General features: G+C 26.6%; 5 protein-coding genes across 5 annotated transcripts; all 5 read left to right on the top strand.

Annotated features, from left to right (window-relative positions):
- Positions 1–36: 36 nt before the first annotated feature.
- LOC122847939 lies at positions 37–1221 on the top strand. Its single transcript, XM_044145796.1, has 2 exons — positions 37–402; positions 508–1221. The coding sequence occupies exons 1-2, from the start codon at positions 136–138 to the stop codon at positions 1219–1221; spliced, it is 981 nt and encodes a 326-aa protein (XP_044001731.1). The 5' UTR covers positions 37–135.
- Positions 1222–3865: 2644 nt separating this feature from the next.
- Positions 3866–5245, top strand: LOC122847621 (F-box/LRR-repeat protein 2-like). Its single transcript, XM_044145421.1, has 2 exons — positions 3866–3910; positions 3995–5245. Exon 2 carries the CDS (start codon positions 4178–4180, stop codon positions 5138–5140), a length of 963 nt encoding a protein of 320 aa, XP_044001356.1. The 5' UTR covers positions 3866–3910; positions 3995–4177; the 3' UTR covers positions 5141–5245.
- A 986-nt stretch (positions 5246–6231) lies between these two features.
- On the top strand, positions 6232–8939 carry LOC122847620. The gene is made up of 4 exons (XM_044145420.1): positions 6232–6513; positions 6765–6930; positions 7026–7477; positions 7581–8939. Exons 2-4 carry the CDS (start codon positions 6777–6779, stop codon positions 8697–8699), a joined length of 1725 nt encoding a protein of 574 aa, XP_044001355.1. The 5' UTR covers positions 6232–6513; positions 6765–6776; the 3' UTR covers positions 8700–8939.
- A 3247-nt stretch (positions 8940–12186) lies between these two features.
- On the top strand, positions 12187–17619 carry LOC122847619. Its single transcript, XM_044145419.1, has 3 exons — positions 12187–12324; positions 15719–16173; positions 16280–17619. The coding sequence occupies exons 1-3, from the start codon at positions 12285–12287 to the stop codon at positions 17408–17410; spliced, it is 1626 nt and encodes a 541-aa protein (XP_044001354.1). The 5' UTR covers positions 12187–12284; the 3' UTR covers positions 17411–17619.
- A 1027-nt stretch (positions 17620–18646) lies between these two features.
- Positions 18647–21528, top strand: LOC122847617. Its single transcript, XM_044145417.1, has 4 exons — positions 18647–18754; positions 19019–19184; positions 19280–19734; positions 19838–21528. Exons 2-4 carry the CDS (start codon positions 19031–19033, stop codon positions 20993–20995), a joined length of 1767 nt encoding a protein of 588 aa, XP_044001352.1. The 5' UTR covers positions 18647–18754; positions 19019–19030; the 3' UTR covers positions 20996–21528.
- Positions 21529–23752: the final 2224 nt, after the last annotated feature.

The raw sequence follows: 23752 nt of genomic DNA, 5'->3' as shown, positions 1-23752 counted from the left end.
TACAAATGTGAATCATCAATTGGACGTTGTTATGATAATCGTTTGTTGACACAATCATACCTTGAGAAAATATTATTAAGATGTGGTAATTATTTAAATGAATTATCTCTCTCAGATATTTGTAATTCAAGTATCATGCCATTTGTTGGTGATCACTGTAAAAATTTAACAACCTTGGAATGTAAATTTAATGATGATTCTCTAATTGATAATGCTGACCACTTTGTTCAAGCATTTACACAATTGGATAAATTAAAATGCATTAAAATAACAGTGGGTCACAACTGCTCGAAATGGAAATTTGATCTCTCTGCAATAATCGATAGTCTTCCAGAAGAAATTAATGAAATTCATTTATTTTCTGAACCTATAAGGGATGTTCAAGTACGAAATATTTCCATGGTAAGTTGTTATCGAATATTAACTAGTTGTTTATGTATCACCAGTGACAAACAATACTATCATTTGAATACAAATTATTTAAATAAATTCCTATTTTTCTTTTAGTCTATTCGAAGATTCGGAAATCTTCAAAAATTAACATTAGTTGGTATCTTCTTGAACAACATAAATTTCCAAGAAATAGCAGACTTAACAACACTTGTTCATCTTAACATTGGACTACATAGTAAAATACACAAAAACCATTCTCTATTTAATAAACTTGTTAATTTGGAGCATATCGACGTGACGATGGGTTATATGTATTATGGGAACAACTTCTCAACAGAAGAACTTGAGACTATTTTTTGTACATGCAAAAATCTTAAACATCTTGATATTCCACAATGTTATTATAGTGTGGCTGAAATTCCTCCTGAGAGATGGATGAACTTTCAAAATTTACAACATCTTGGAATTTCTTGTCTTTCAATGCCTGATTTAGCAAATACAATTGTTAAATATTGCAAGAATTTAAAACATTTGAGTATACCTAAATACTATGGGAATGACACGTATTCTTTTAAAAAGTTAACAGAGTTGGAAAATCTTGAATGTTTAATATTGGGTAGTCCAAATTATCTCTATGAGGATTCAATAATCGCAATTACAAACAGTTGTAAAAAACTTAAACGTTTAGAAATTCCTAATTGCACTATACAACCAGCAATTGACGATGTCCCACTGTCTTCTCCATCTGTTCTTGATGAGTTATCAAAATTGCAATATCTTGAACATTTAAATTTACGTCGTGTAGAACAACTTGAAGATAGTATTTAGTATTGCTGTACTTAATTGTAAAAACCTAAAAAGTTTAGATATCCGAGAGTGCACAGCTATTACTGAAAAAGCTCTTGTTGCTTTAACAAACTTGAAAAATTTACAAATACTTAATGTAAGTTTTCTTGATGATATAATTACCAACAGCTTCATTATAAAATTAAAAGGCTTAAAAGAATTGGATTGTTCCTATTGTCGAAAACTTACTAACTCCGGTATTATTCAATTCATAAAAAATAATCCAGATCTTGAATTTCTTAATGTCAGCTCTATTGATAAGATTACAACTAACTTAATTATTGCTGCTGATAAGGCAACTAAAAATCGTACAAATGGTATAATTCTACACATACGAATATCTAACCAGTCAATAATACAAACATCTAAGTCAAAAATTAAATCTCAATGGTTAGTTGTTGGATCTACACGACGTTAATATTTTTGTAAAACTAAGTTTAGAAATAAGTATACTTTCTTAAATAATTTTTGTATGTAATTACAGCTTTGATGATATTCAAGTGACCTATAGAATCGTTTTATATATTTTTTAATAAATGTGCCTGTTATTGTTGATACTTACAAAGTTGTAAGTGAGTTAGATTCTTGATCATGACAATTATCTTTTGGACAATATATTATACTAACAAATAACCACATTATTAGTATTACTTGTTTTCTATAATACTTGGAATCATAATAATTCAAATGATAGTATCAATATTTTTGTAAAACAAAGTTCAAAAATAAATATGCTTTCTTAAATAACTTTTTGTATGGAACAATTATTTTTACTTCTAAGAGTACATAGGTCATTGCAGGCTTTGAAAAATATTTTTATATTTTTCTAATAAACGTGCAATTTATTGTTGATTGTTGAAGATTTGTTGAAAATGAAAAACAAACATTATTGAATTGAACAAATGAAGTAATCAGTAAAGTTATTCAATGTAGTTTCATGATACTCTGGGTTTAACTTTTAACAGCTGACAATAAATTAAGCTACACAATTTTTTTGTTTTTTATTATTTATACAACAGTTGAAATTTTTTATTTGCAACTTTTAGACTTTTGGGATCACCTTATTCCACGTGGGTTTTTTTTTTTTTTTTGTTACTATTTTTTTAATATCAAAAGTCAACTAATAACAATTATAGCGAAACGTACAAAATTGTCTAATTAAAATAACTCATCATTTAATGAATACATTTATCTATTTTTTTAGATTTGTTATCGAGTCAATGATATTGTGTATTAAATAAAAAAAAAAACTTATTTAATAACGTAATCGGTAAAATTATTTAATGTAGTTTGATAATACACTTTTGATAGCTGATAGTGACAATAAATGACAGAACAATTTATTTGTTTATTATTGTTTATGATATTCAAATACCGTCATCAACACCATGCTGGCAACATAGTCATTTAGCTGCAATCACGTTAATACGTTATTCCATGTGAGTGTTTTTATTTTTGTCATATCATATAGAATCTATCAAATCTGTCAACTTGACATTATCAACGATAGCAAGAGGATAACATTAACAAAATAAAAGGTCGAACGTGAGAAATTTTCTAATTAAAAATCAACATTACATCAATACATTTATTAAAAAAGAAATATTCGTTACCAGGTCAAAGACATTGTGTTATATAGAAGGAAAAAATTAATTGCACTAACTACTAAATTGATTATCACCTAATCAAAGGATCAATTAAGGTAAATAAAAATTTATAATTTAAACAATTAAATTTATTCAATAATTTCGTGTATCTATTGTATTCAATATTAATTGGCTTTAAATAATTCAATATTAATTGGCTTTAAATATAATTTTATTAATGTTAATTTTGCTGATGAATCATCAATTGTTAATTGACATATATCTTATTCAGATTGATATTTTTTTTTTTATGGTTATTTTTTTTTATTTTATTATTCTGGGTGTTATACATTTAAATTCATCATCATTTTTTTAATATATATTTCTAGAGTTTACTTAAAATGAGTGTAAAAAAAATATGTGTTGAAAAAGACCAACGAATATGTGATGATGGTGACAAGAATCCAAAAGTCGTCAACTCACTGGACTATGACTCATTAGCTAAAATCTTCATGCTGCTGCCAGTACCAGAAAGAATAGACATGGAAAAAGGTGAATATTATTATCAAAATGAAGTTTCTTTTATTGTTAATAAAATATCAATGTTTCTATTATTAATTTTTAAATTTGATATACGTTCTATTCTAGTTTGTACCAAATGGAAAGAGGCATGTCAACTTGCTTGGTATGATATTAAAAAATACAAATGTGAATCATCAATTGGACGTTGTTATGATAATCGTTTGTTGACACAATCATACATTGAGAAAATATTATTAAGATGTGGTAATTATTTAAATGAATTATCTCTCTCAGATGTTTGTAATTCAACTATTATGCCATTTGTTGGTGATCACTGTAAAAATTTAACAACCTTGGAGTGTAAATTTAATGATGATTATCTAATTGATAACGCTGACCACTTTGTTCAGGCATTTACACAATTGGATAAATTAAAATGCATTAAAATAACAGTGAGTCACAACTGCTCGAAATCGAAAATTGATCTCTCTGCAATAATCGATAGTCTTCCAGAAGAAATTAATGAAATTCATTTAATTTCTGAACCTATATGTGATCTTCGAGTACGAAATATTTCCATTAGTGACATAAACAATACTATCAATTGAATACAAATTATTTAAATAAATTTGATCTATTATTTTCAGACTCTTCAAAGATTCGGAAATCTTCAAAAATTAACATTAGTTGGTATCTTTTTGAACAACATAAATTTCCAAGAAATAGACTCAACAACACTTGTTTATCTGACCATTGGACTACATAGGAATATACACAGAAACCTTCTTCTATTTAATAAACTTGTTAATTTGGAGTATATCGACTTAACGATGGGTATTGACTATGATGCGGACAACATCTCAACAAAAGAACTTGAGACTATTTTTTGTACATGCAAAAATTTAAAATATCTTGATATTCCACGAGGTTGTTATAGTGTGGCTAAAATTCCTCTTGAGAGATGGATAAACTTTCAAAATTTACAACATCTTGGAATTTCTTGTTATTTAATGCCTGACTTAGCAAATACAATTGTTAAATATTGCAAGAATTTAAAGCATTTGAGAATACCTAATTACTATGAAAATAATACGTATTCTTTAAAAAAGTTAACAGAGTTGGATAATCTTGAATGTTTAATATTGGATAGTCCGAATTATCTCCGTGAGGATTCAATAATCGCAATTACAGACAATTGTAAAAAACTTGAACGTTTAGAAATTCCTGATTGCATTATACAACCAGTTATTGATGATGTCCCACTGTTTTCTCCATCTGTTCTTGATGATTTATCAAAATTGCAATATCTTGAACATCTAAATTTACGTGGAGCAATCAATCTTGAAGATAGTACAATTATTGCTATTGCTAATAATTGTAAAAACCTAAAAAAATTAGATATCCGAAATTGCGAAACTATCACTAAAACAGCTCTTGTTGCTTTAACAAACTTGAAAAATTTACAAATACTTGATGTAAGTTATCTTGATAATATAATTACCAACAGCTTCATTATCAAATTGAAAGGCTTAAAAGAATTGAATTGTTCTTTTTGCCAGAAACTTACTAATTCTGGTATAATTCAATTTATAAAAAATAATCCTGATCTTGAAATGATCAGCGTCTGGGGTATAGATAATATAACAACTGATATGGTTATTGCTGCTGATCAGGCAACTAAAAATCGTACAAATGGTATAATTCTACACATACGAGTATCTAACCAGTCAAAAATACAAACATCTAAGTCAAAAATTAAATCTCAATGGTTAGTTGTTGGATCTACACGTTAATATTTTTGTAAAACTAAGTTTAGAAATAAATATACTTTCTTGAATAATTTTTGTATGGAAAAATTATTTCCACTTTAAATGGTACGTATGTAATTAAAGCTTTAATGATATTCAAGTGGCCTAAAGAATCATTTTATATTTTTTTTAATAACTTTGTACTGTTGTATGAGTACACAAATTTGTAAGTAAGTTAAATTCTTGATCATGACAATCATCTTATGGACAATATATTATACTAATAAGTAACTACATTATTAGTATTACTTGGAATCATAATAATTCAAATGATAGTATCAATATTTTTGTAAAACAAAGTTAAAAAATAAATATGCTTTCTTAAATAACTTTTTGTATGGAACAATTATTTTTACTTTTAAAAGTACATAGGTCATTGCAGGCTTTGAAAAATATTTTTATATTTTTCTAATAAACGTGCAATTTATTGTTGATTGTTGAAGATTAGTTGAAAATAAAAAACAAACATTATTGAATTGAACAAATGAAGTAATCAGTAAAGTTATTTGATGTAGTTTGATGATACTCTGGGTTTAACTTTTAACAGCTGACAATAAATTAAGCTACACAATTTCTTTTCTCTTTATTATTTATATAACAGTTAAAATTTTTCATTTGCAACTTTTAGACTTTTATGTATAGTTGGGATCACCTTATTCCATGTGGGTTTTTTTTGTTACTATTTTTTTAATATCCATATCAAGAGTTAACAAATAACAATAGCAAAGTTGACGATCAAACGTACAAAATTGTCTAATTGAAACCCATCATTAAATTAATACATTTATTCATTTTTTTAAAATCAGTTATCGAGTCAATGATATTGTGTAATAAACTAATCATCAGTAAAGGATCAATTAAAGTAAATTATAGGTATCTTAATTTCAAATGGAAAAATAAATACAAGAAGATTCAATTGAACAAACAATGTAACCAGTAGAGTTTTTTGATGTAATTTAATAATACACTTTTGATAGCTGATAGTGACAATAAATGACAGCACAATTTATTTATTATTGTTATTGTTTGTGACATTCAAAATTTTTTTATTAACTTTGAATGAAAATACTGGAATACCGTTATTAAAACCATGCTGGCACCCTAGACATTTAGCTGCGATCACGTAATACGTTATTGCATGTGAGAGTTTTTTTTATTTTTTTTTAATATCATTTTATATCAAATCATATCAACTTGACATTATCAAGGACAATCGAGGATAACAATAGCAAAATTAAAGGTCAAATCGTAAAAAATTGTCTGATTAAAAATCATCATTACATTAATACATTTATTAAAACAGAAAAAAATTTATTGCATAAACTACTAAATTAATCATCAACTAAGAACCAATTAAGGTAAATGACAATTTATTATTTTAACAACTACATTTATAAAATAACCACCTGTTTCAATTGTATTGTATAACTGTTACATTACACTCAACATTATTTGGCTTTAAATATAATTTTATTGATGTTCATTTTGCTGATAAATCATCAACTTTTAACTGATCTATATCTTGGAATATATATTTTTTTTATGGTTATTTTATTATCCTGGGTGTAATACATTAAAATTCATCATCATTTTTAATATATATTTTCAGAGTTTACTTAAAATGAGTGCAAAGAGAATATATATTGAAAAAGACCAACAAGCCTCTGATGTTGGTGACAAGGATCCAAAGGTTATCATCAACTCACTGGACTACGACTCACTAGCAAAAATCATCATGTTGTTACCAATCCCAGAAAGGATAGAAATGGAAAAAGGTGAATATTATTATCAAAATAAAGATTCTTTTTTGTTAATAATATATCAATGTTTGTATTATTAATTTTCAAATTTGATATATGTTTTATTCCAGTTTGTACTAAATGGAAAGAGGCATGTCAACTTGCTTGGTATGACATTAAAAAATACAAATGCGAATCATCAATTGGGCGTTGTTATGATAACCGTTTGATGACACAATCATACCTCGAAGAAATATTATCAAGATGTGGTAATTATTTAAATAAATTGTCTCTCTCAGATGTTTGTGATTCAAGTATCATGCCATTTGTTGGTAATCACTGTAAAAATTTAACAAGTCTTGAATGTAAATTTGACGTTGATTCGTTAGAACTTGATGCTGATCACTTTGTTCACGCATTCACACAGTTGGATAAATTGAAATGCTTTAGAATAACAGTGGATCACCACTTCTCGAATGAGACAATTAATCTCTCTGCAATAATTGATAGTCTTCCAGAAGAAATTAATGAAATTCATTTATTATTTAAACGTCGTCCGATTCAAAAACCAAATATTCCCATGGTAAGTTGTGATTGAATATTGACTAGTTGTTTATGCATTACCAGTGACAAACAATACAATCAATTGAATATAAATTATTTAAATAAACTTCTATTATTTTCAGACTGTTCAAAGATTCAGAAGTCTTCAAAAATTAACATTAGCTGGCCTTTGTCTAGACAACATTATTCTTAAAGAAATAGCAGACATTACAACACTTGTTCATCTTAACATTGAACTAAATATACACGAAAACTTTTTTCCATTTAATAAACTCGTTAATTTGGAGTATATTGACCTAACGATGGATATTGCGTACAACCTCTCTACAGAAATACTCAATACTATTTTTTGTACATGCAAAAATCTAAAACATGTCGATATTCCACTTGGTCCTTATAATGTAGCTGAAATACCTCCCAAAAAATGGATAAACTTTCAAAACTTGGAATATCTTAGTATTTGTTGTGACATAATGCCAGACTTAGCAAATACAATTGTTGAATACTGCAAGAATTTGTCGAATTTGAGAATACATTCTCCTCATCACATTGATATTACTGCTTTAAAAAGGTTGACAGAGTTGAAAAATCTTGAATGTTTAATGCTTGGTCCAGGCGAGCTCCATGAGGAATCAATAATAGCAATTTTAAACAATTGTAAAAAACTTAAACGTTTAGAAATTCCTGGTTGCATTATAGTACCATTTATTAATGGTAACTCATTTTCTTTTCCATCTGTTCTTGATGAGTTTTCAAAATTACAATGCCTTGAACATCTTAACTTGGGTTATGGAAGAAATCTTAACGATAGTACAATTACTGCTATTGCTAATAATTGTAAGAACCTAAAAAGTTTAGATGTCCCAATTTGCTTACGTCTTACTGAGACAGCTCTCGTTGCTATCACAAACTTGGAAAATTTAGAAAAACTAGATGTAAGCTATCTTCATATAATTACAGACAGCTTCCTTATCAAATTGAAAGGATTAAAAAAATTAAATTGTGATAGTTGCCCGAATGTTACTGATGTCGGTATTATTCAATTTATAAAAAATAATCCAGATCTTGAAAATATTGGTGTCTCGAGTACAGCTAATATTACAATTGATTCAGTTATTGCTGCTGATCAGGCAACTAAAAATCGTACAAATGGTATCATTTTACACATACGAATATCTAATCCATCAATAATACAAGCTTCTAAGTCAATAATTACATCTCAATGGTTGGTTGTTGAATAGATTATAGTTATCATACACTTTTCTTTCTAATTTATCTTTAAAAACACATACAAAATGACATTGTAAAGACATTGTAAAAGAACATTTTTATTATAACTTGTTTTCGATATTACTTGGAATCATAAAAATTCTAATGTCAATGTTAATATTAATTTTGTAAAGCAAAGTTTAAAAATATTTAAATATACTTTTTCAAATAATTTTCTAAATCAATTAATTATTTTACCTTTCTTTTATAAAAATTTTCTATTCTTTTAATAAATAATCATTCAAAAAAATGAATTGATTAATTGAACATCTAAACAAATATACATACAGCCAAAAAAATTTCTAAAGATTTGTCAAAAATAAAAAACCAATATTTTAAAAATAATAAATATTTTTAGTTATTTAATTACTCATTAAATATTTTAATTTAAATAATGAAAAAATAAATACAAGAAGATTGAATCAAATTTATTTGAATTCCAAGGATCAAAGCACGTCAGTCATCAAACTTAAAAACATAAAAAAAAACATATATTATCAAATGATTTTGATAGCAAATATATCAATATGTATGTATTAAACATGTATCAAACTATTTAAAATAATAGATATTCATACGAATATCTAACCCGTCAATAATACAAATATCTAAGTCAAAAATTAAATCTCAATGGTTAGTTGTTGGTTGCGAGGGTTAATATTTTTGTAAAACTAAGTTTAGAAATAAGTATACTTTCTTAAATAATTTTTGTATGGAGCAATTATTTTCACCTTAAATGGTACGTATGTAATTACAGCTTTGATAATATTTAAGTAGCCTTACGAATCATTTTTTATTTTTTTCAATAAATGTGCCTGTTATTGTTAATACTTACTAATTTGTAAGTAAGTTAAATTCTTGATCATGACAATTATCTTATGGACAATATATTATACTAATAAGTAACCACATTTATTCAATAATTTCGTGTGTTCATTGTATTTTAACATGTTGCATGACATTTATTATTATTTGGCTTTGTTTAAGCTGTTAATTATTGACATATATCTTATTGGGATTTATAGTTTCTTTTTTTAATGGTTATTTTTGTTTATTTTATTATTCTGGTTGTTATACATATAAATTCATCATCATTTTTTTAATATATATTTTCAGAGTTTACTTAAAATGAATGCTAAAAGAATATGTGTTGAGAAAGACCAACGAATCTCTGATGATGGTGATATGGATCAAAAAGTCATCATCAACTCACTGGACTACGACTCACTAGCAAAAATCATCATGTTGTTGCCAATACCAGAAAGGATAGACATGGAAAAAGGTGAATATTATTATCAAAATAATGTTTTTTTTTGTTAATAATATATCAATGTTTGTATTATTAATTTTTAAATTTGATATACGTTTTATTCTAGTTTGTACCAAATGGAAAGAGGCATGTCAACTAGCTTGGTATGACATTAAAAAATACAAATGTGAATCATCAATTGGACGTTGTTATGATAACCGTTTGTTGACACAATCATACCTAGAAGAAATATTATTAAGATGTGGTAATTATCTAAATGAATTGTCTCTCTCAAAAGTTTGTAATTCAAGTATCATGCCATTTGTTGGTGAACACTGTAAAAATTTAACAAGTCTTGAATGTAATTATTCCGTTGATTCGTTAGAATATGATGCTGATCACTTTGTTCGAGCATTTACACAATTGGATAAATTAAAATGCATTAAAATAACAGTGGGTCACAACTGCTCAAAATGGAAAATGAATCTCTCTGCAATAATCGATAGTCTTCCAGAAGAAATTGCAATATCTTGAACATCTATATTTGTGTCCGCTATTAAAGGTTCAAGGCAGTACAATTATTGCTATTGCTAATAATTGTAAGAACCTGAAAAGTTTAGATATCATATGTTGCAAAGCTATTACTAAATCAGCTCTTGTTGCTTTAACAAACTTAAAAAATTTAGAAAAACTAGATGTAAGTTCTCTAGTTGATATAGTTACAGACAGCTTCCTTATTAAATTGAAGGGATTTAAAAGATTAAATTGTGATGCTTGTTGTAAAGTTACTGATGCTGGGATTATTCAATTTATAAAAAATAATCCAGATCTTGAAATGATCAGCGTCTGGGGTATAGATAATATAACAACTGATATGGTTATTGCTGCTGATCAGGCAACTAAAAATCGTATAAATGGTATTATTTTACACATAACGAATTGTAGCCCGTTAATAAAAGAAGCTTCTAAGTCAATAATTACCTCTCAATGGTTGGTTGTTGAAGAGAGAGCGTAATATTCTTCCATAATTCATTCTTGAAAACATATACAAAATACGTTACCAAGTCAATGACATTGCAAAGGCATACTGTAAAAGAATATTTTTATTTTAACTTGCTGATACTTAGAAATTTGTAAGTAAGGTAAATTCTTGAACATGACAATCCATCTTATTGACAATATATTATTTTAATAAACAATCATTGACAAAAAAAAATTGATTAGTTATATTCATACCGCTATAAACAAATATTCATACAGCCAAAAATATTTATAAAGATTTCTCAAAAATAAAAAACAACTATTATATTTCAAAAGTAATAAATATTTTTATTAATTTAATTAACTATTAAGTATCTAAATTTGAAATAAAAAAATAAATACAAGAAGACATAATTAAACAAGTAATAATAGTACTCAGTAAAATTATTTAATGTAGTTTGAAAATACATTGGGTTTAACTTTTATTAACAGCTGACAATGAATTACAGCACAATTTATTTGTTTGTTATAATTTATAATGATTTATAATTTTTACTTACAACTTTTGACTATTTTTGACTACAACTTTGATAACTAATGAGTTATCAAAATTTAAATCTATGTTGGTAACGTAGACTTCTAGCTGGGATCACGTTATCCCACAAGTGGGTTTTTGTTTTTTTTTTTTTGTTACATCTAGATATCAATCCATGACAATTATTATCAAAGGTTAACTAATAAAACGTACAAAATTGTCTAATCATTGTCTAATCATTGTCTAAGCCTATCATTAAATTAAAACATTTTTTTTTTTTTTTTATACGTTACCGAGTCAATGACATTGTGTAGTGAAAAAGAACAAAATTTAATGCATTAAATTCTAAATTAATTATCACCTAAGGACCAATTAAGGTAAATGTAAATTTATAATTTGAACAATTACATTTATTCCATAATTTCATGTCTCCATAGTATTTTAGCATGTTGCATGAAATTCAATATTATTTTTAAAAATTATATTTAAAATATTTTAAATATAATTTTATTGATGTTGATTTTGCTGATAAATCATCAAGTGTTAATTGACCTATATCTTGTGATTTATATATTTTTTTTATGATTATTTTTGTTTGTTTTATTATTCTGGTTGTAATCTAAATTTAAGTTTATCATTACTTATAATAAATATATATATTTTCAGATTTTACTTAAAATGAGTGTAAAAAGAATATGTGTTGAGAAAGACCAACGAATCTCTGATGATGGTGACAAGGATCCAAAAGTCATCTTCAACTCACTGGACTACGACTCATTAGCTAAAATCTTCATGCTGCTGCCAGTACCAGAAAGGATAGACATGGAAAAAGGTGAATATCATTATTAAAATAATTTTTTTTTTTTGTTAATAAAATATCAAACGTTTTATTCTAGTTTGTACCAAATGGAGAGAGGCATCCCAACTAGCTTGGTATGACATTAAAAAATACAAATGTGAATCATCAATTGGACGTTGTTATGATAACCGTTTGTTGACACAATCATACCTTGAGAAAATATTATTAAGATGTGGTAATTATCTAAATGAATTGTCTCTCTCAGATATTTGTAATTCAAGTATCATGCCATTTGTTGGTGATCACTGTAAAAATTTAACAACCTTGGAATGTAAATTTAATGATGATTCTCTGATTGATAATGCTGACCACTTTGTTCAGGCATTTACACAATTGGATAAATTAAAATGCATTAGAATAACAGTGGGTCTCAACTGCTCGAAATGGAAATTTAATCTCTCTGCAATAATCGATAGTCTTCCAGAAGAAATTAATGAAATTCATTTATTTTCTGAACCTATATGGGATGTTCGAGTACGAAATATTTCCATGGTAAGTTGTTATTGAATATTAACTAGTTGTTTATGTATCACTAGTGACAAACAATACTATTAATTGAATACAAATTATTTAAATAAATTCCTATTTTTTCCAGTCTGTTCGAAGATTTAGAAATCTTCAAAAATTAACAGCAGTTGGTATCCTTTTGAACAACATAAATTTTCAAGAAATAGCAGACATAACAACACTTGTTTATCTTTACATTGGACTACATAGTAAAATACACGAAAACCATTCTCTATTTAATAAACTCGTTAATTTGGAGCATATCGACGTGACTATGGGATATGCGTATTGTGCGGACAGCATCTCAACAAAAGAACTTGAGACTATTTTTTGTACATGCAAAAATTTAAAATATCTTGATATTCCAGTTGGTCCTTATAGTTTAGCTGAAATTCCTTTTGAGCGATGGATAAACTTTCAAAATTTACAACATCTTGGAATTTATTGTGATTTAAAGCCTGGCTTAGCAAATGCAATTGTTAAATATTGCAAGAATTTAAAACATTTGAGAATAATACCTCATTACTATGGGAATAATACGTATTCTTTAAAAAAGTTAACAGAGTTGGAAAATCTTGAATGTTTAATATTGGGTAGTCGAAGTTATCTCCATGAGGAATCAATAATCGCAATTTCAAACAATTGTAAAAAACTCAAACGCTTAGATATTGCTGAATGCACAATAGAACCAACTATTGATAATGACCCACTGTCTTCTCCATCTGTTCTTGATGAGTTATCAAAATTGCAATATCTTGAACATCTAAACTTGTATGGTTCAAGAGATCTTGAAGATAGTACAATTATTGGTATTGCCAATAATTGTAAGAACCTAAAAAAATTATATATCCAAGATTGCAAAACTATTACTCAAACAGCTCTTGTTGCTCTAACAAACTTGAAAAATTTACAAAAACTAGACGTAGGATATCTTGATATTTCAGACAGCTTCATTATCAAATTAAAAGGCTTAAAAGAATTGAATTGTTCTTATTGCCGAAAACTTACTAATTCCGGTATTATTCAATTTATAAAAAATAATCCAGATCTTGAATTTCTTAAAGTCTGCTCTATTGATAATATTACAACTGACTTGATTATTGCTGCTGTTGAGGCAACTAAAAATCGTACAAATGGTATAATTTTACACATACGAATATCTAATCTATCAATAATACAAGCTTCTAAGTCAATAATTAAATCTCAATGGTTGGTTGTTGACTGTGAGGTTGTGCGATAATCTTAAAAGTATTCGGTATCGATATATCGGATATTTTTTTTTTTCCAAATATTGGGTTGAATAGAACTCGGTATAGGTATTGGATATCTAGTACTTTTAGAATTAAAAAAAAGACCAATGTGTAATGAGTAAAGTATCGAGTAAAAGTATTCGATATATATTGGCGATATATTGGCTGTTCCGATATATCGCCGAGTATTGCATATCCCTAGTCGACTGTATTTAATTAAATTTATTTATACCTTTTTCATCGACTTAACAATGATGATTACTACAATACATTGATGAATACATTATGCTCATCACATTATAAATAATACTACTTTTAAAAAGTTAACAGAATTGAAAAATCTTGTAAGTAAGTTAAATTCTTGATCACGACAATATCTTATGGACAATATATTATATTAATAAATGACCACATTATTAGTATTACTTGTTTTCTATATTACTTGGAATCAAAATAATTCAAACGACAGTATTAATATTTTTGTATATATCCAAAAATATTTATAAAGATTTGTCAAAAATAAAAAAAAACTATTATATTTCTAAACTAATAAATATTTTGATTTATTTAATTAACTAAATTTGAAATAAAAAAAGAAGATTTACAAGAAGATTTAATTAAACGATTAAAGTAATTAGTAATTATATTTGATGTAGTTTGATGATACGCTGGGTTTAACTTTCAACAGCTGACAATAAATTATAGCACAATCTATTTGTTTGTTATCATTTATAACTATAATTTAAAATTTTTATTTACAACTTTTAAACTTTAAACTTTGATAAATGCATTGTCAATTGCAGTCAACTAATGAGTTATCAAAACCATGCTGGTAACGTAGACTTCTAGCTGGGATCACACGTGGATTTTTTTTTTACTGTTTACATTCGTTACATTCATGACTGTTCATGACATTCATATCAAAGGTTAACAAATAACAATAGCACAATTAACGATCAAACGTACAAAATTATTTAATTAAATCATCAACTTATTACATCTTTTTTTGTTTTTAATTCATTATCAATGACATTGTGTATAGAAAAAGAATGAAATTTATTGCATTAACTACAGCTGAATTAATTATCAAAAAACCATAGGATCAATTTTTTTTTTTTACATTCATGTTAATCCATATCAAAGATAAACAAATCACAATACCACGATTAAATGTCAAACGTACAAAGTTGTCTAATTAAGAGTCATCATTAAATTAATACATTTATTTTTTTTTTAAATACATTACCAAGTCAATGACATTGTTTCTTTTTTTTTTTATGGTTATTTTTGTTTATTTTATTATTTTGGTTGTAATACATTTATATTCATCATTATTTTTTTAATATTCATTTTCAGAGTTTACTTCAAAATGAATTCAAAAAACATATGTATTGAAAAAGACCAACAAACCTCTGATGTTGGTGACAAGGATCCAAAAGTCATCATCAACTCACTGGACTACGACTCACTAGCAAAAATCATCATGTTGTTGCCAATACCAGAAAGGATAGACATGGAAGAAGGTGAATATTATTATCAAAATAAAGTTTCCTTTTTTTAAATAAAATGTCAATGTTTCTATTATTAATTTGTTACGTTTTATTTTATAGTTTGTACCAAATGGAAAGAGGCATGTCAACTAGCTTGGTATAACATTAAAAAATACAAATGTGAATCATCAATTGGACGTTGTTACGATAACCGTTTGTTGACACAATCATACCTCAAGAAAATATTATTAAGATGTGGTAATTATCTGAAGGAATTGTCTCTCTCAGATGTATGTGATTCAAGTATTATGCCATTTGTTGGTGATCACTGTAGAAATCTAACAAGTCTTAAATGTAAATTTGACGTTGATTCGTTAGAACTTGATGCTGATCACTTTGTTCAGGCATTTACACAGTTGGATAAACTAAAATGCATCAAAATAACGATAGATCACAACTACTCGAATAAGACAATTAATCTCTCTGCAATAATTGATAGTCTTCCAGAAGCAATTAATGAATTTCATTTATTCTTTGAACGTCGCCAGAATCAAGAACTAAATATAATTCCTATGGTAAGTTGTTATTGAATATTAACTAGTTGTTTATGTATCACCTGCAGTGACAAACAATACAATCAATTAAATAAAAATTTTTTAAGTAAATTTATATTATTTTCAGACTGTTCAAAGATTCAGAAGTCTTAAAAAATTAACATTAGTTGGCTTCTGTCTAGACAACATAATTCTTAAAGAAATAGCAGACATTACAACACTTGTTCATCTTAACATTGAACTACATAGTAATATACACAGCAACCTTACTCTATTTAATAAACTCGTTAATTTGGAGTATATTCACTTAACGAAGGGTACTTGGCACAACCTCTTCCCTGCAGAAATACTCAATACTATTTTTTGTACATGCAAAAATCTAAAACATCTTGATATTCCACTTGGTCCTTATAATGTAGCTGAAATTCCCCGCAAAAAATGGATAAACTTTCAAAACTTGGAACATCTTGGTATTACTTGTCATATAATGCCTGACTTGGCAAATACAATTGTTAAATATTGCAAGAATTTAAAACATTTGGGGATAATTCATGGTTATCAGATTATTGATAATACTGCTTTAAAAAAGTTAACAGAGTTGAAAAATCTTGAATGTTTAATGCTTGGTCCAGGCGAGCTCCATGAGGAATCAATAATAGCAATTTTAAACAATTGTAAAAAACTTAAACGTCTAGAAATTTTTGGTTGCACTATAGTACCATCTATTAATGGTAACTCATTTTATTCTCCATCTGTTCTTGATGAGTTTTCAAAATTACAAAGCCTTGAACATCTAAACTTGGGTTATGCAGAAAATCTTAACGATAGTACAATTACTGCTATTGCTAATAATTGTAAGAACCTAAAAAGTTTAGATGTCAAAATTTGTTTAGGTCTTACTGAAACAGCTCTCGTTGCTTTAACAAACTTGGAAAAATTAGAAAAACTAGATGTAAGCTATCTTCGTATAATTACAGACAGCTTCCTTATCAAATTGAAAGGAATAAAAAAATTACGTTGTAATAGGTGCAAGAAACTAACTGATGTTGGTATTATTCAATTTATAAAAAATAATCCAGATCTTGAAATGATTGATATTAGCGGTATAAAGCATATTACAATTGATATGGTTATTGCTGCTGATCAAGCAACTAAAAATCGTACAAATGGTATCATTTTACACATACGAATATCTAATCCATCAATAATACAAGCTTCTAAGTCAATAATTACATCTCAATGGTTGGTTGTTGAATAGATTATAGTTATCATATACTTTTCTTTCTAATTTATCTTTAAAAACACATACAAAATGACATTGTAAAGACATTGTAAAAGAACATTTTTATTATAACTTGTTTTCGATATTACTTGGAATCATAAAAATTCTAATGTCAATGTTAATATTAATTTTGTAAAGCAAAGTTTAAAAATATTTAAATATACTTTTTCAAATAATTTTCTAAATCGGACAATTATTTTTACCTTTCTTTTTATAAATTTTCTATTCTTTTAATAAATAATCATTCAAAAAAATGAATTGATTAATTATACATCTAAACAAATATACATACAGCCAAAAAAATTTCTAAAGATTTGTCAAAAATAAAAAACAAATATTTCAAAAATAATAAATATTTTTAATTATTTAATTAATCATTAAATATTTTAATTTAAATAATGAAAAAATAAATACAAAAAGATTGAATCAAATTCATTTAAATTCCCAGGATCAAAGCACGTCAGTCATCAAACTTAAAAACATAAAAAAAAAAAACTTATATTATCAAATGATTTTGATAGCAAATGTATCAATATATTAAACTATTTAAAATAATAAAATTTTAAAAATCATTACCTAGCAATTGTATTATTATTTTCCAAAATTTTTGTATTTTTTTTTTCTTCTAAACTAAGCTCACATACACTTGAAAAATCAAGCATGCTGTTAGTAATAACGATCAGTTTTATGAGGCTGTATTTTCTTGCTATAATTGGGCCTTGTTTATATCAATTCTCTCAATCTATATCCTCCTCATTCTCTCTCTCCCTCTGAAACATAATGTATTCCTCTAATTTAAAATATGACAATGTAAATACAAGAAGATTCAATTGAACAAACAATGTAATCAGTAAAGTTATTTGATGTAATTTGATAATACACTTTTGATAGCTGATAGTGACAATAAATGACAGCACAATTTATTTATTTGTTATTGTTTGTGACATACGAAATTTTTTTATTAACTTTGAATGAAAATACTGGAATACCGTTATTAAAATCATGCTGGCACCCTAGACATTTAGCTGCGATCACGTTAAAACGTTATTTCATGTGAGAGTGTTTTTTTTATTTTTTTCATATCATTTCATATCAAAACTGTCAACTTGATATTATCAAAGACAATTAAGGATAACGATAGCAAAATTAAAGGTCAAACGTAAAAATTTTTCTGATTAAAAATCATCATTAGGTACATTGATATATTTATTAAAAAATAAAATACGTTACCAAGTCAATGACATTGTGTATTGAAAAACAAAAAAATTTATTGCATAAACTACTAAATTATTAATCATCAACAAAGAATCTGCAATTGAGGTAAATAAGAATTTATTATTTTAACAATAACATCTATAAAATAACCACCTGTTTCAATTGTATTTTGACACGTTGCATGACATTCAATATTATTTGGCTTTAAATATAATTTTATTAATGTTAATTTTGCTGATAAATCATCAACTGTTAATTGACATATATCTTGTGATTTATATATTTTTTTTATGGTTATTTTTGTTCATTTTATTATTCTGGGTATTATACATTTAAATTCATCATATTTTCTTTAATATATGTTTTCAGAGTTTATTTAAAATGAGTGTAAAAAAAATATGTGTTGAGAAAGATCAACGAATATGTGATAATGGTGACAAGAATCTAAAAGTCGTAATCAACTCACTGGACTACGACTCATTAGCAAAAATCTTCATGCTGCTGCCAGTACCAGAAAGGATAGACATGGAAAAAGGTGAATATTATTATCAAAATAAAGTTTCTTTTTTGTTAATAAAATATCAATGTTTGTATTATTAATTTTTAAATTTGATATACGTTTTATTCTAGTTTGTACCAAATGGAAAGAGGCATGTCAACTAGCTTGGTATGACATTAAAAAATACAAATGTGAATCATCAATTGGACGTTGTTATGATAACCGTTTGTTGACACAACCATACCTCAAGAAAATATTATTAAGATGTGGTAATTATTTAAATGAATTATCTCTCTCAGATATTTGTAATTCAAGAATCATGCCATTTGTTGGTGATCACTGTAAAAATTTAACAACCTTGGAATGTAAATTTAATGATGATTCTCTAATTGATAATGCTGACCACTTTGTTCAGGCATTTACACAATTGGATAAATTAAAATGCATTAAAATAACAGTGGGTCACGACTGCTCGAATGAGATTATCAATCTCTCTGCAATATTCGATAGTCTTCCAGAAGAAATTAATGAAATTTATTTATTTTCTGAACCTATATGGGATGTTAGAGTACGAAATATTTCCATGGTAAGTTGTTATTGAATATTAACTAGTTGTTTATGTATCACTAGTGACAAACAATACTATTAATTGAACACAAATTATTTAAATAAATTTCTATCATTTTCAGTCTGTTCGAAGATTTAGAAATCTTCAAAAATTAACAGCAGTTGGTATCCTTCTGAACAACATAAATTTCCAAGAAATAGCAGACTTAACAACACTTGTTTATCTTAGCATTGGACTACATAGTAATATACACAAAAACCATTCTCTATTTAAAAAACTTGTTAATTTGGAGTATATCAAGGTAACGATAGGTACTGAGGATGATACGGACAACATCTCAACAGAAGAACTTGAGACTATTTTTTGTACATGCAGAAATCTCAAACATCTTGATATTCCACGAGGTCTTTATAATATAGCTGGAATTCCTCTTGAGAAATGGATAAACTTTCAAAATTTACAACATCTTGGTATTGCTTGTAGGTTAATGCCTGACTTAGCAAATGCAATTGTTAAATACTGCAAGAATTTAAAACATTTAAGAATATATTATTCTTATGCCGCTATGGACAATACTGCTTTAGAAAAGTTGACAGAATTAGAAAATCTTGAATGTTTAATATTGGATGGTCCGAATTATCTCCATGAGGAATTAATAATCGCAATTTCAAAAAATTGTAAAAAACTTAAACGTTTAGAAATTCCTGCATGCATTATAGTACCAGCTATTGATGATGACCCACTGTCTTCTCCATCTGTTCTTGATGAGTTATCAAAATTACAATATCTTGAACATCTAAACTTGCGTTGTGTAGAAAATGTCAAAGATAGTACAATTATTGCTATTGCTAATAATTGTAAGAACCTAAAAAGTTTAAATATACAAGATTGCAGAAGTCTTACTAAGACAGCTTTCGTTGCTCTAACAAACTTGAAAAATTTACAAATACTTAATGTAAGTTACCTTGATATTTTAGACAGCTTTATTATCAAATTAAAAGGATTAAGAAAATTGTATTGTAATCAATGCACGAACCTTACTGATATTGGTATTATTCAATTTATAAAAAATAATCCAGATCTTGAATTACTTAATCTCTGCTCTCATGATTATATTACAATTAGAACGGTTATTACTGCTGATCAAGAAACTAAAAACCGTACAAATGGTATAATTTTACACATACTTATATCTGTTCCGTCAATATTACAAGCTTCTAAGTCAATAATTAAATCTCAATGGCTGGTTGTTGGCACTGGGGATGTGCCATACTTTTAAAAGTTTTCGGTATCGATATATCGGATATTTTTTTGTTGTTGAAAAGTACTCAGTATATTGGATATTGAATATCCAGTATTTTTAAAATAAAAAAAAAAAAGTAATGTTCAATGAGTAAAGTATCGAGTAAAAGTATCCTGTATATATTAGCGATATATCGGCTGTTCCGATATATCGCCGAGTATCGCATATCCCTAGTTGACTGTAAACATTTAATTTAATTAAATATATTTATAAATAAATATATGTATAAATATAATTATAATTAAATTTATTTATATCTTTCTCTAAAAAATTACCGACCATTATATTGTAGAATTTTACTTATCGACAATTATGAATTTTAAAAATTATAAAAGCTGCAGGGAGTTCACCTAGAGTTCCAGGTAAAGATTATGCTGAATGTGGTTGAAAAAAAGCGTTTACTTATTAAAAAAAAAAACAAAAAATACTGTCACCTACGTGTTTCTAACCTTTAAATTGTTTTCAAATAAAAATTTGGATTTTTGTTAATAAAAAAAAAAAAAAAAGCAGGACTTAATAACATAATTTTCTTTATTATACCTCGGGTTCTCAAAGACGTTGACAACAGCATTTTCAGTATTTACTTAAAATGAGTGTAAAGAGGATATGTATTGAGAAAGAACAACAAATCTCTGATGATGGTGACAAGGATCAAAAAGTTGTCATCAATTCACTGGATTACGACTCATTAGCAAAAATCATCATGTTGTTGCCAATACCAGAAAGAATAGACCTGGAAAAACGTGAATATTATTATTAAAATAAAGTGTCTTTTTTTAAAAATAAAATATCAATGTTTCTATTGATAATTATTAAATCTACTAATACGTTTTATTCTAGTTTGTACCAAATGGAAAGAGGCATGTCAACTAGCTTGGTATGACATTAAAAAATACAAATGTGAATCATCAATTGGACGTTGTTATGATAACCGTTTGTTGACACAATCATACCTAGAAGAAATATTATCAAGATGTGGTAATTATCTAAATGAATTGTCTCTCTCAGATATTTGTAATTCAAGTATCATGCCATTTATTGGTGATCACTGTAAAAATTTAACAACCTTAGAATGTAAATTTGATGATAATTCCTTGATTGATAATGCTGATCACTTTGTTCAAGCATTTACACAGTTGGATAAATTAAAATGCATCATAGTAACGATAGATCACAACTGCTCAAATGAGATTATCAATCTCTCTGCAATTATCGATAGTCTTCCAGAAGAAATTAATGAAATTCATTTATTTTCTGAACCTTGGTGGAAAGAAAAACGAAATATTTCTATGGTAAGTTGTTATTGAATATTAACTAGTTGTTTATGTATCACCTGCAGTGACAAACAATACAATCAATTAAATAAAAATTTTTTAAGTAAATTTATATTATTTTCAGACTGTTCAAAGATTCAGAAATCTTCAAAAATTAACATTAGTTGGCCTCTATTTAGACAACGTCAATCTTCACAAAATAGCAGACATAACAACACTTGTTCATCTTAACATTAGACTATATAAAGATATACACGAAACCTCTTCTTTATTTGATAAACTCGTTAATTTGGAGTATATTGACTTAACGACGGATATTGAATATAAGTTATTTAACTTTTTTACAGAAGTACTTGAGACTATTTTTTGTACATGCAAAAATCTAAAACATCTTGATATTCCATGTGCTTTTTATGATCTAGATAGAATTCCTCTTGAAAAATGGATAAACTGTCAAAACTTGGAATATCTTGGTATTTGGTGTAACATAATGCCGGACGTAGCAAATACAATTGTTGAATACTGCAAGAACTTAAAACATTTTAAAATACGTAATTACCGGATGAATAATACTGCTTTAAAAAAGTTGACAGAGTTGGAAAATCTTGAATGTTTAATATTGCATGGTATGTATGCAACAATGAAACTCCATGACGAATCAATAATCGCAATTTCAAACAATTGTACAAAACTTAAACGTTTAGAAATGAATAATTGCATGATAGTACGAGCTATTGATGATTACCCACTGTCTTCACCAACTGTTCTTGATGAATTATCAAAATTGCAATATCTTGAACATCTATGTTTGTGTACGCTATTAAAGGTTCAAGATAGTACAATTATTGCTATTGCTAATAATTGTAAAAACCTAAAAAGTTTAGATATCGAATGTTGCAAAGCTATTACTGAAACAGCTCTTGTTGCTTTAACAAACTTGGAAAATTTAGAAAAACTAGATGTAAGCTATCTTCATACAATTACAGACAGCTTCCTTATCAAATTGAAAGGAATTAAAAAATTACGTTGTAATAGTTGCAAGAAACTAACTGATGTTGGTATTATTCAATTTATAAAAAATAATCCAGATCTTGAAAATCTTCATGCCTACAATATAAATATTACAATTGACACGATTATTGCTGCTGATCAGGCAACTAAAAATCGTACAAATGGTATTATTTTACACCTAACAATAAATAAATTGTCCATCATATTAAATAGGACAATAATTGAATCTCAATGGTTGGTTGTTGAATAGATTTAATTATATAGTTATCATATACTTTTCTTTCTGATTTACGCCTAATATTTTTCCATAATTTTTTTTCAAAAACACATACAAAATGACATTGTGAAGACATTGTAAAAGAACATTTTTATTATAACTTGTTTTCGATATTACTTGGAATCATAAAAATTCTAATGTCAATGTTAATATTAATTTTGTAAAGCAAAG

This window comes from Aphidius gifuensis, linkage group LG1, assembly GCF_014905175.1.
Source record: "Aphidius gifuensis isolate YNYX2018 linkage group LG1, ASM1490517v1, whole genome shotgun sequence".
Taxonomy (NCBI): Eukaryota; Metazoa; Arthropoda; class Insecta; order Hymenoptera; family Braconidae; genus Aphidius; species Aphidius gifuensis.
This window is presented reverse-complemented; position numbering and strand designations above follow the sequence as displayed.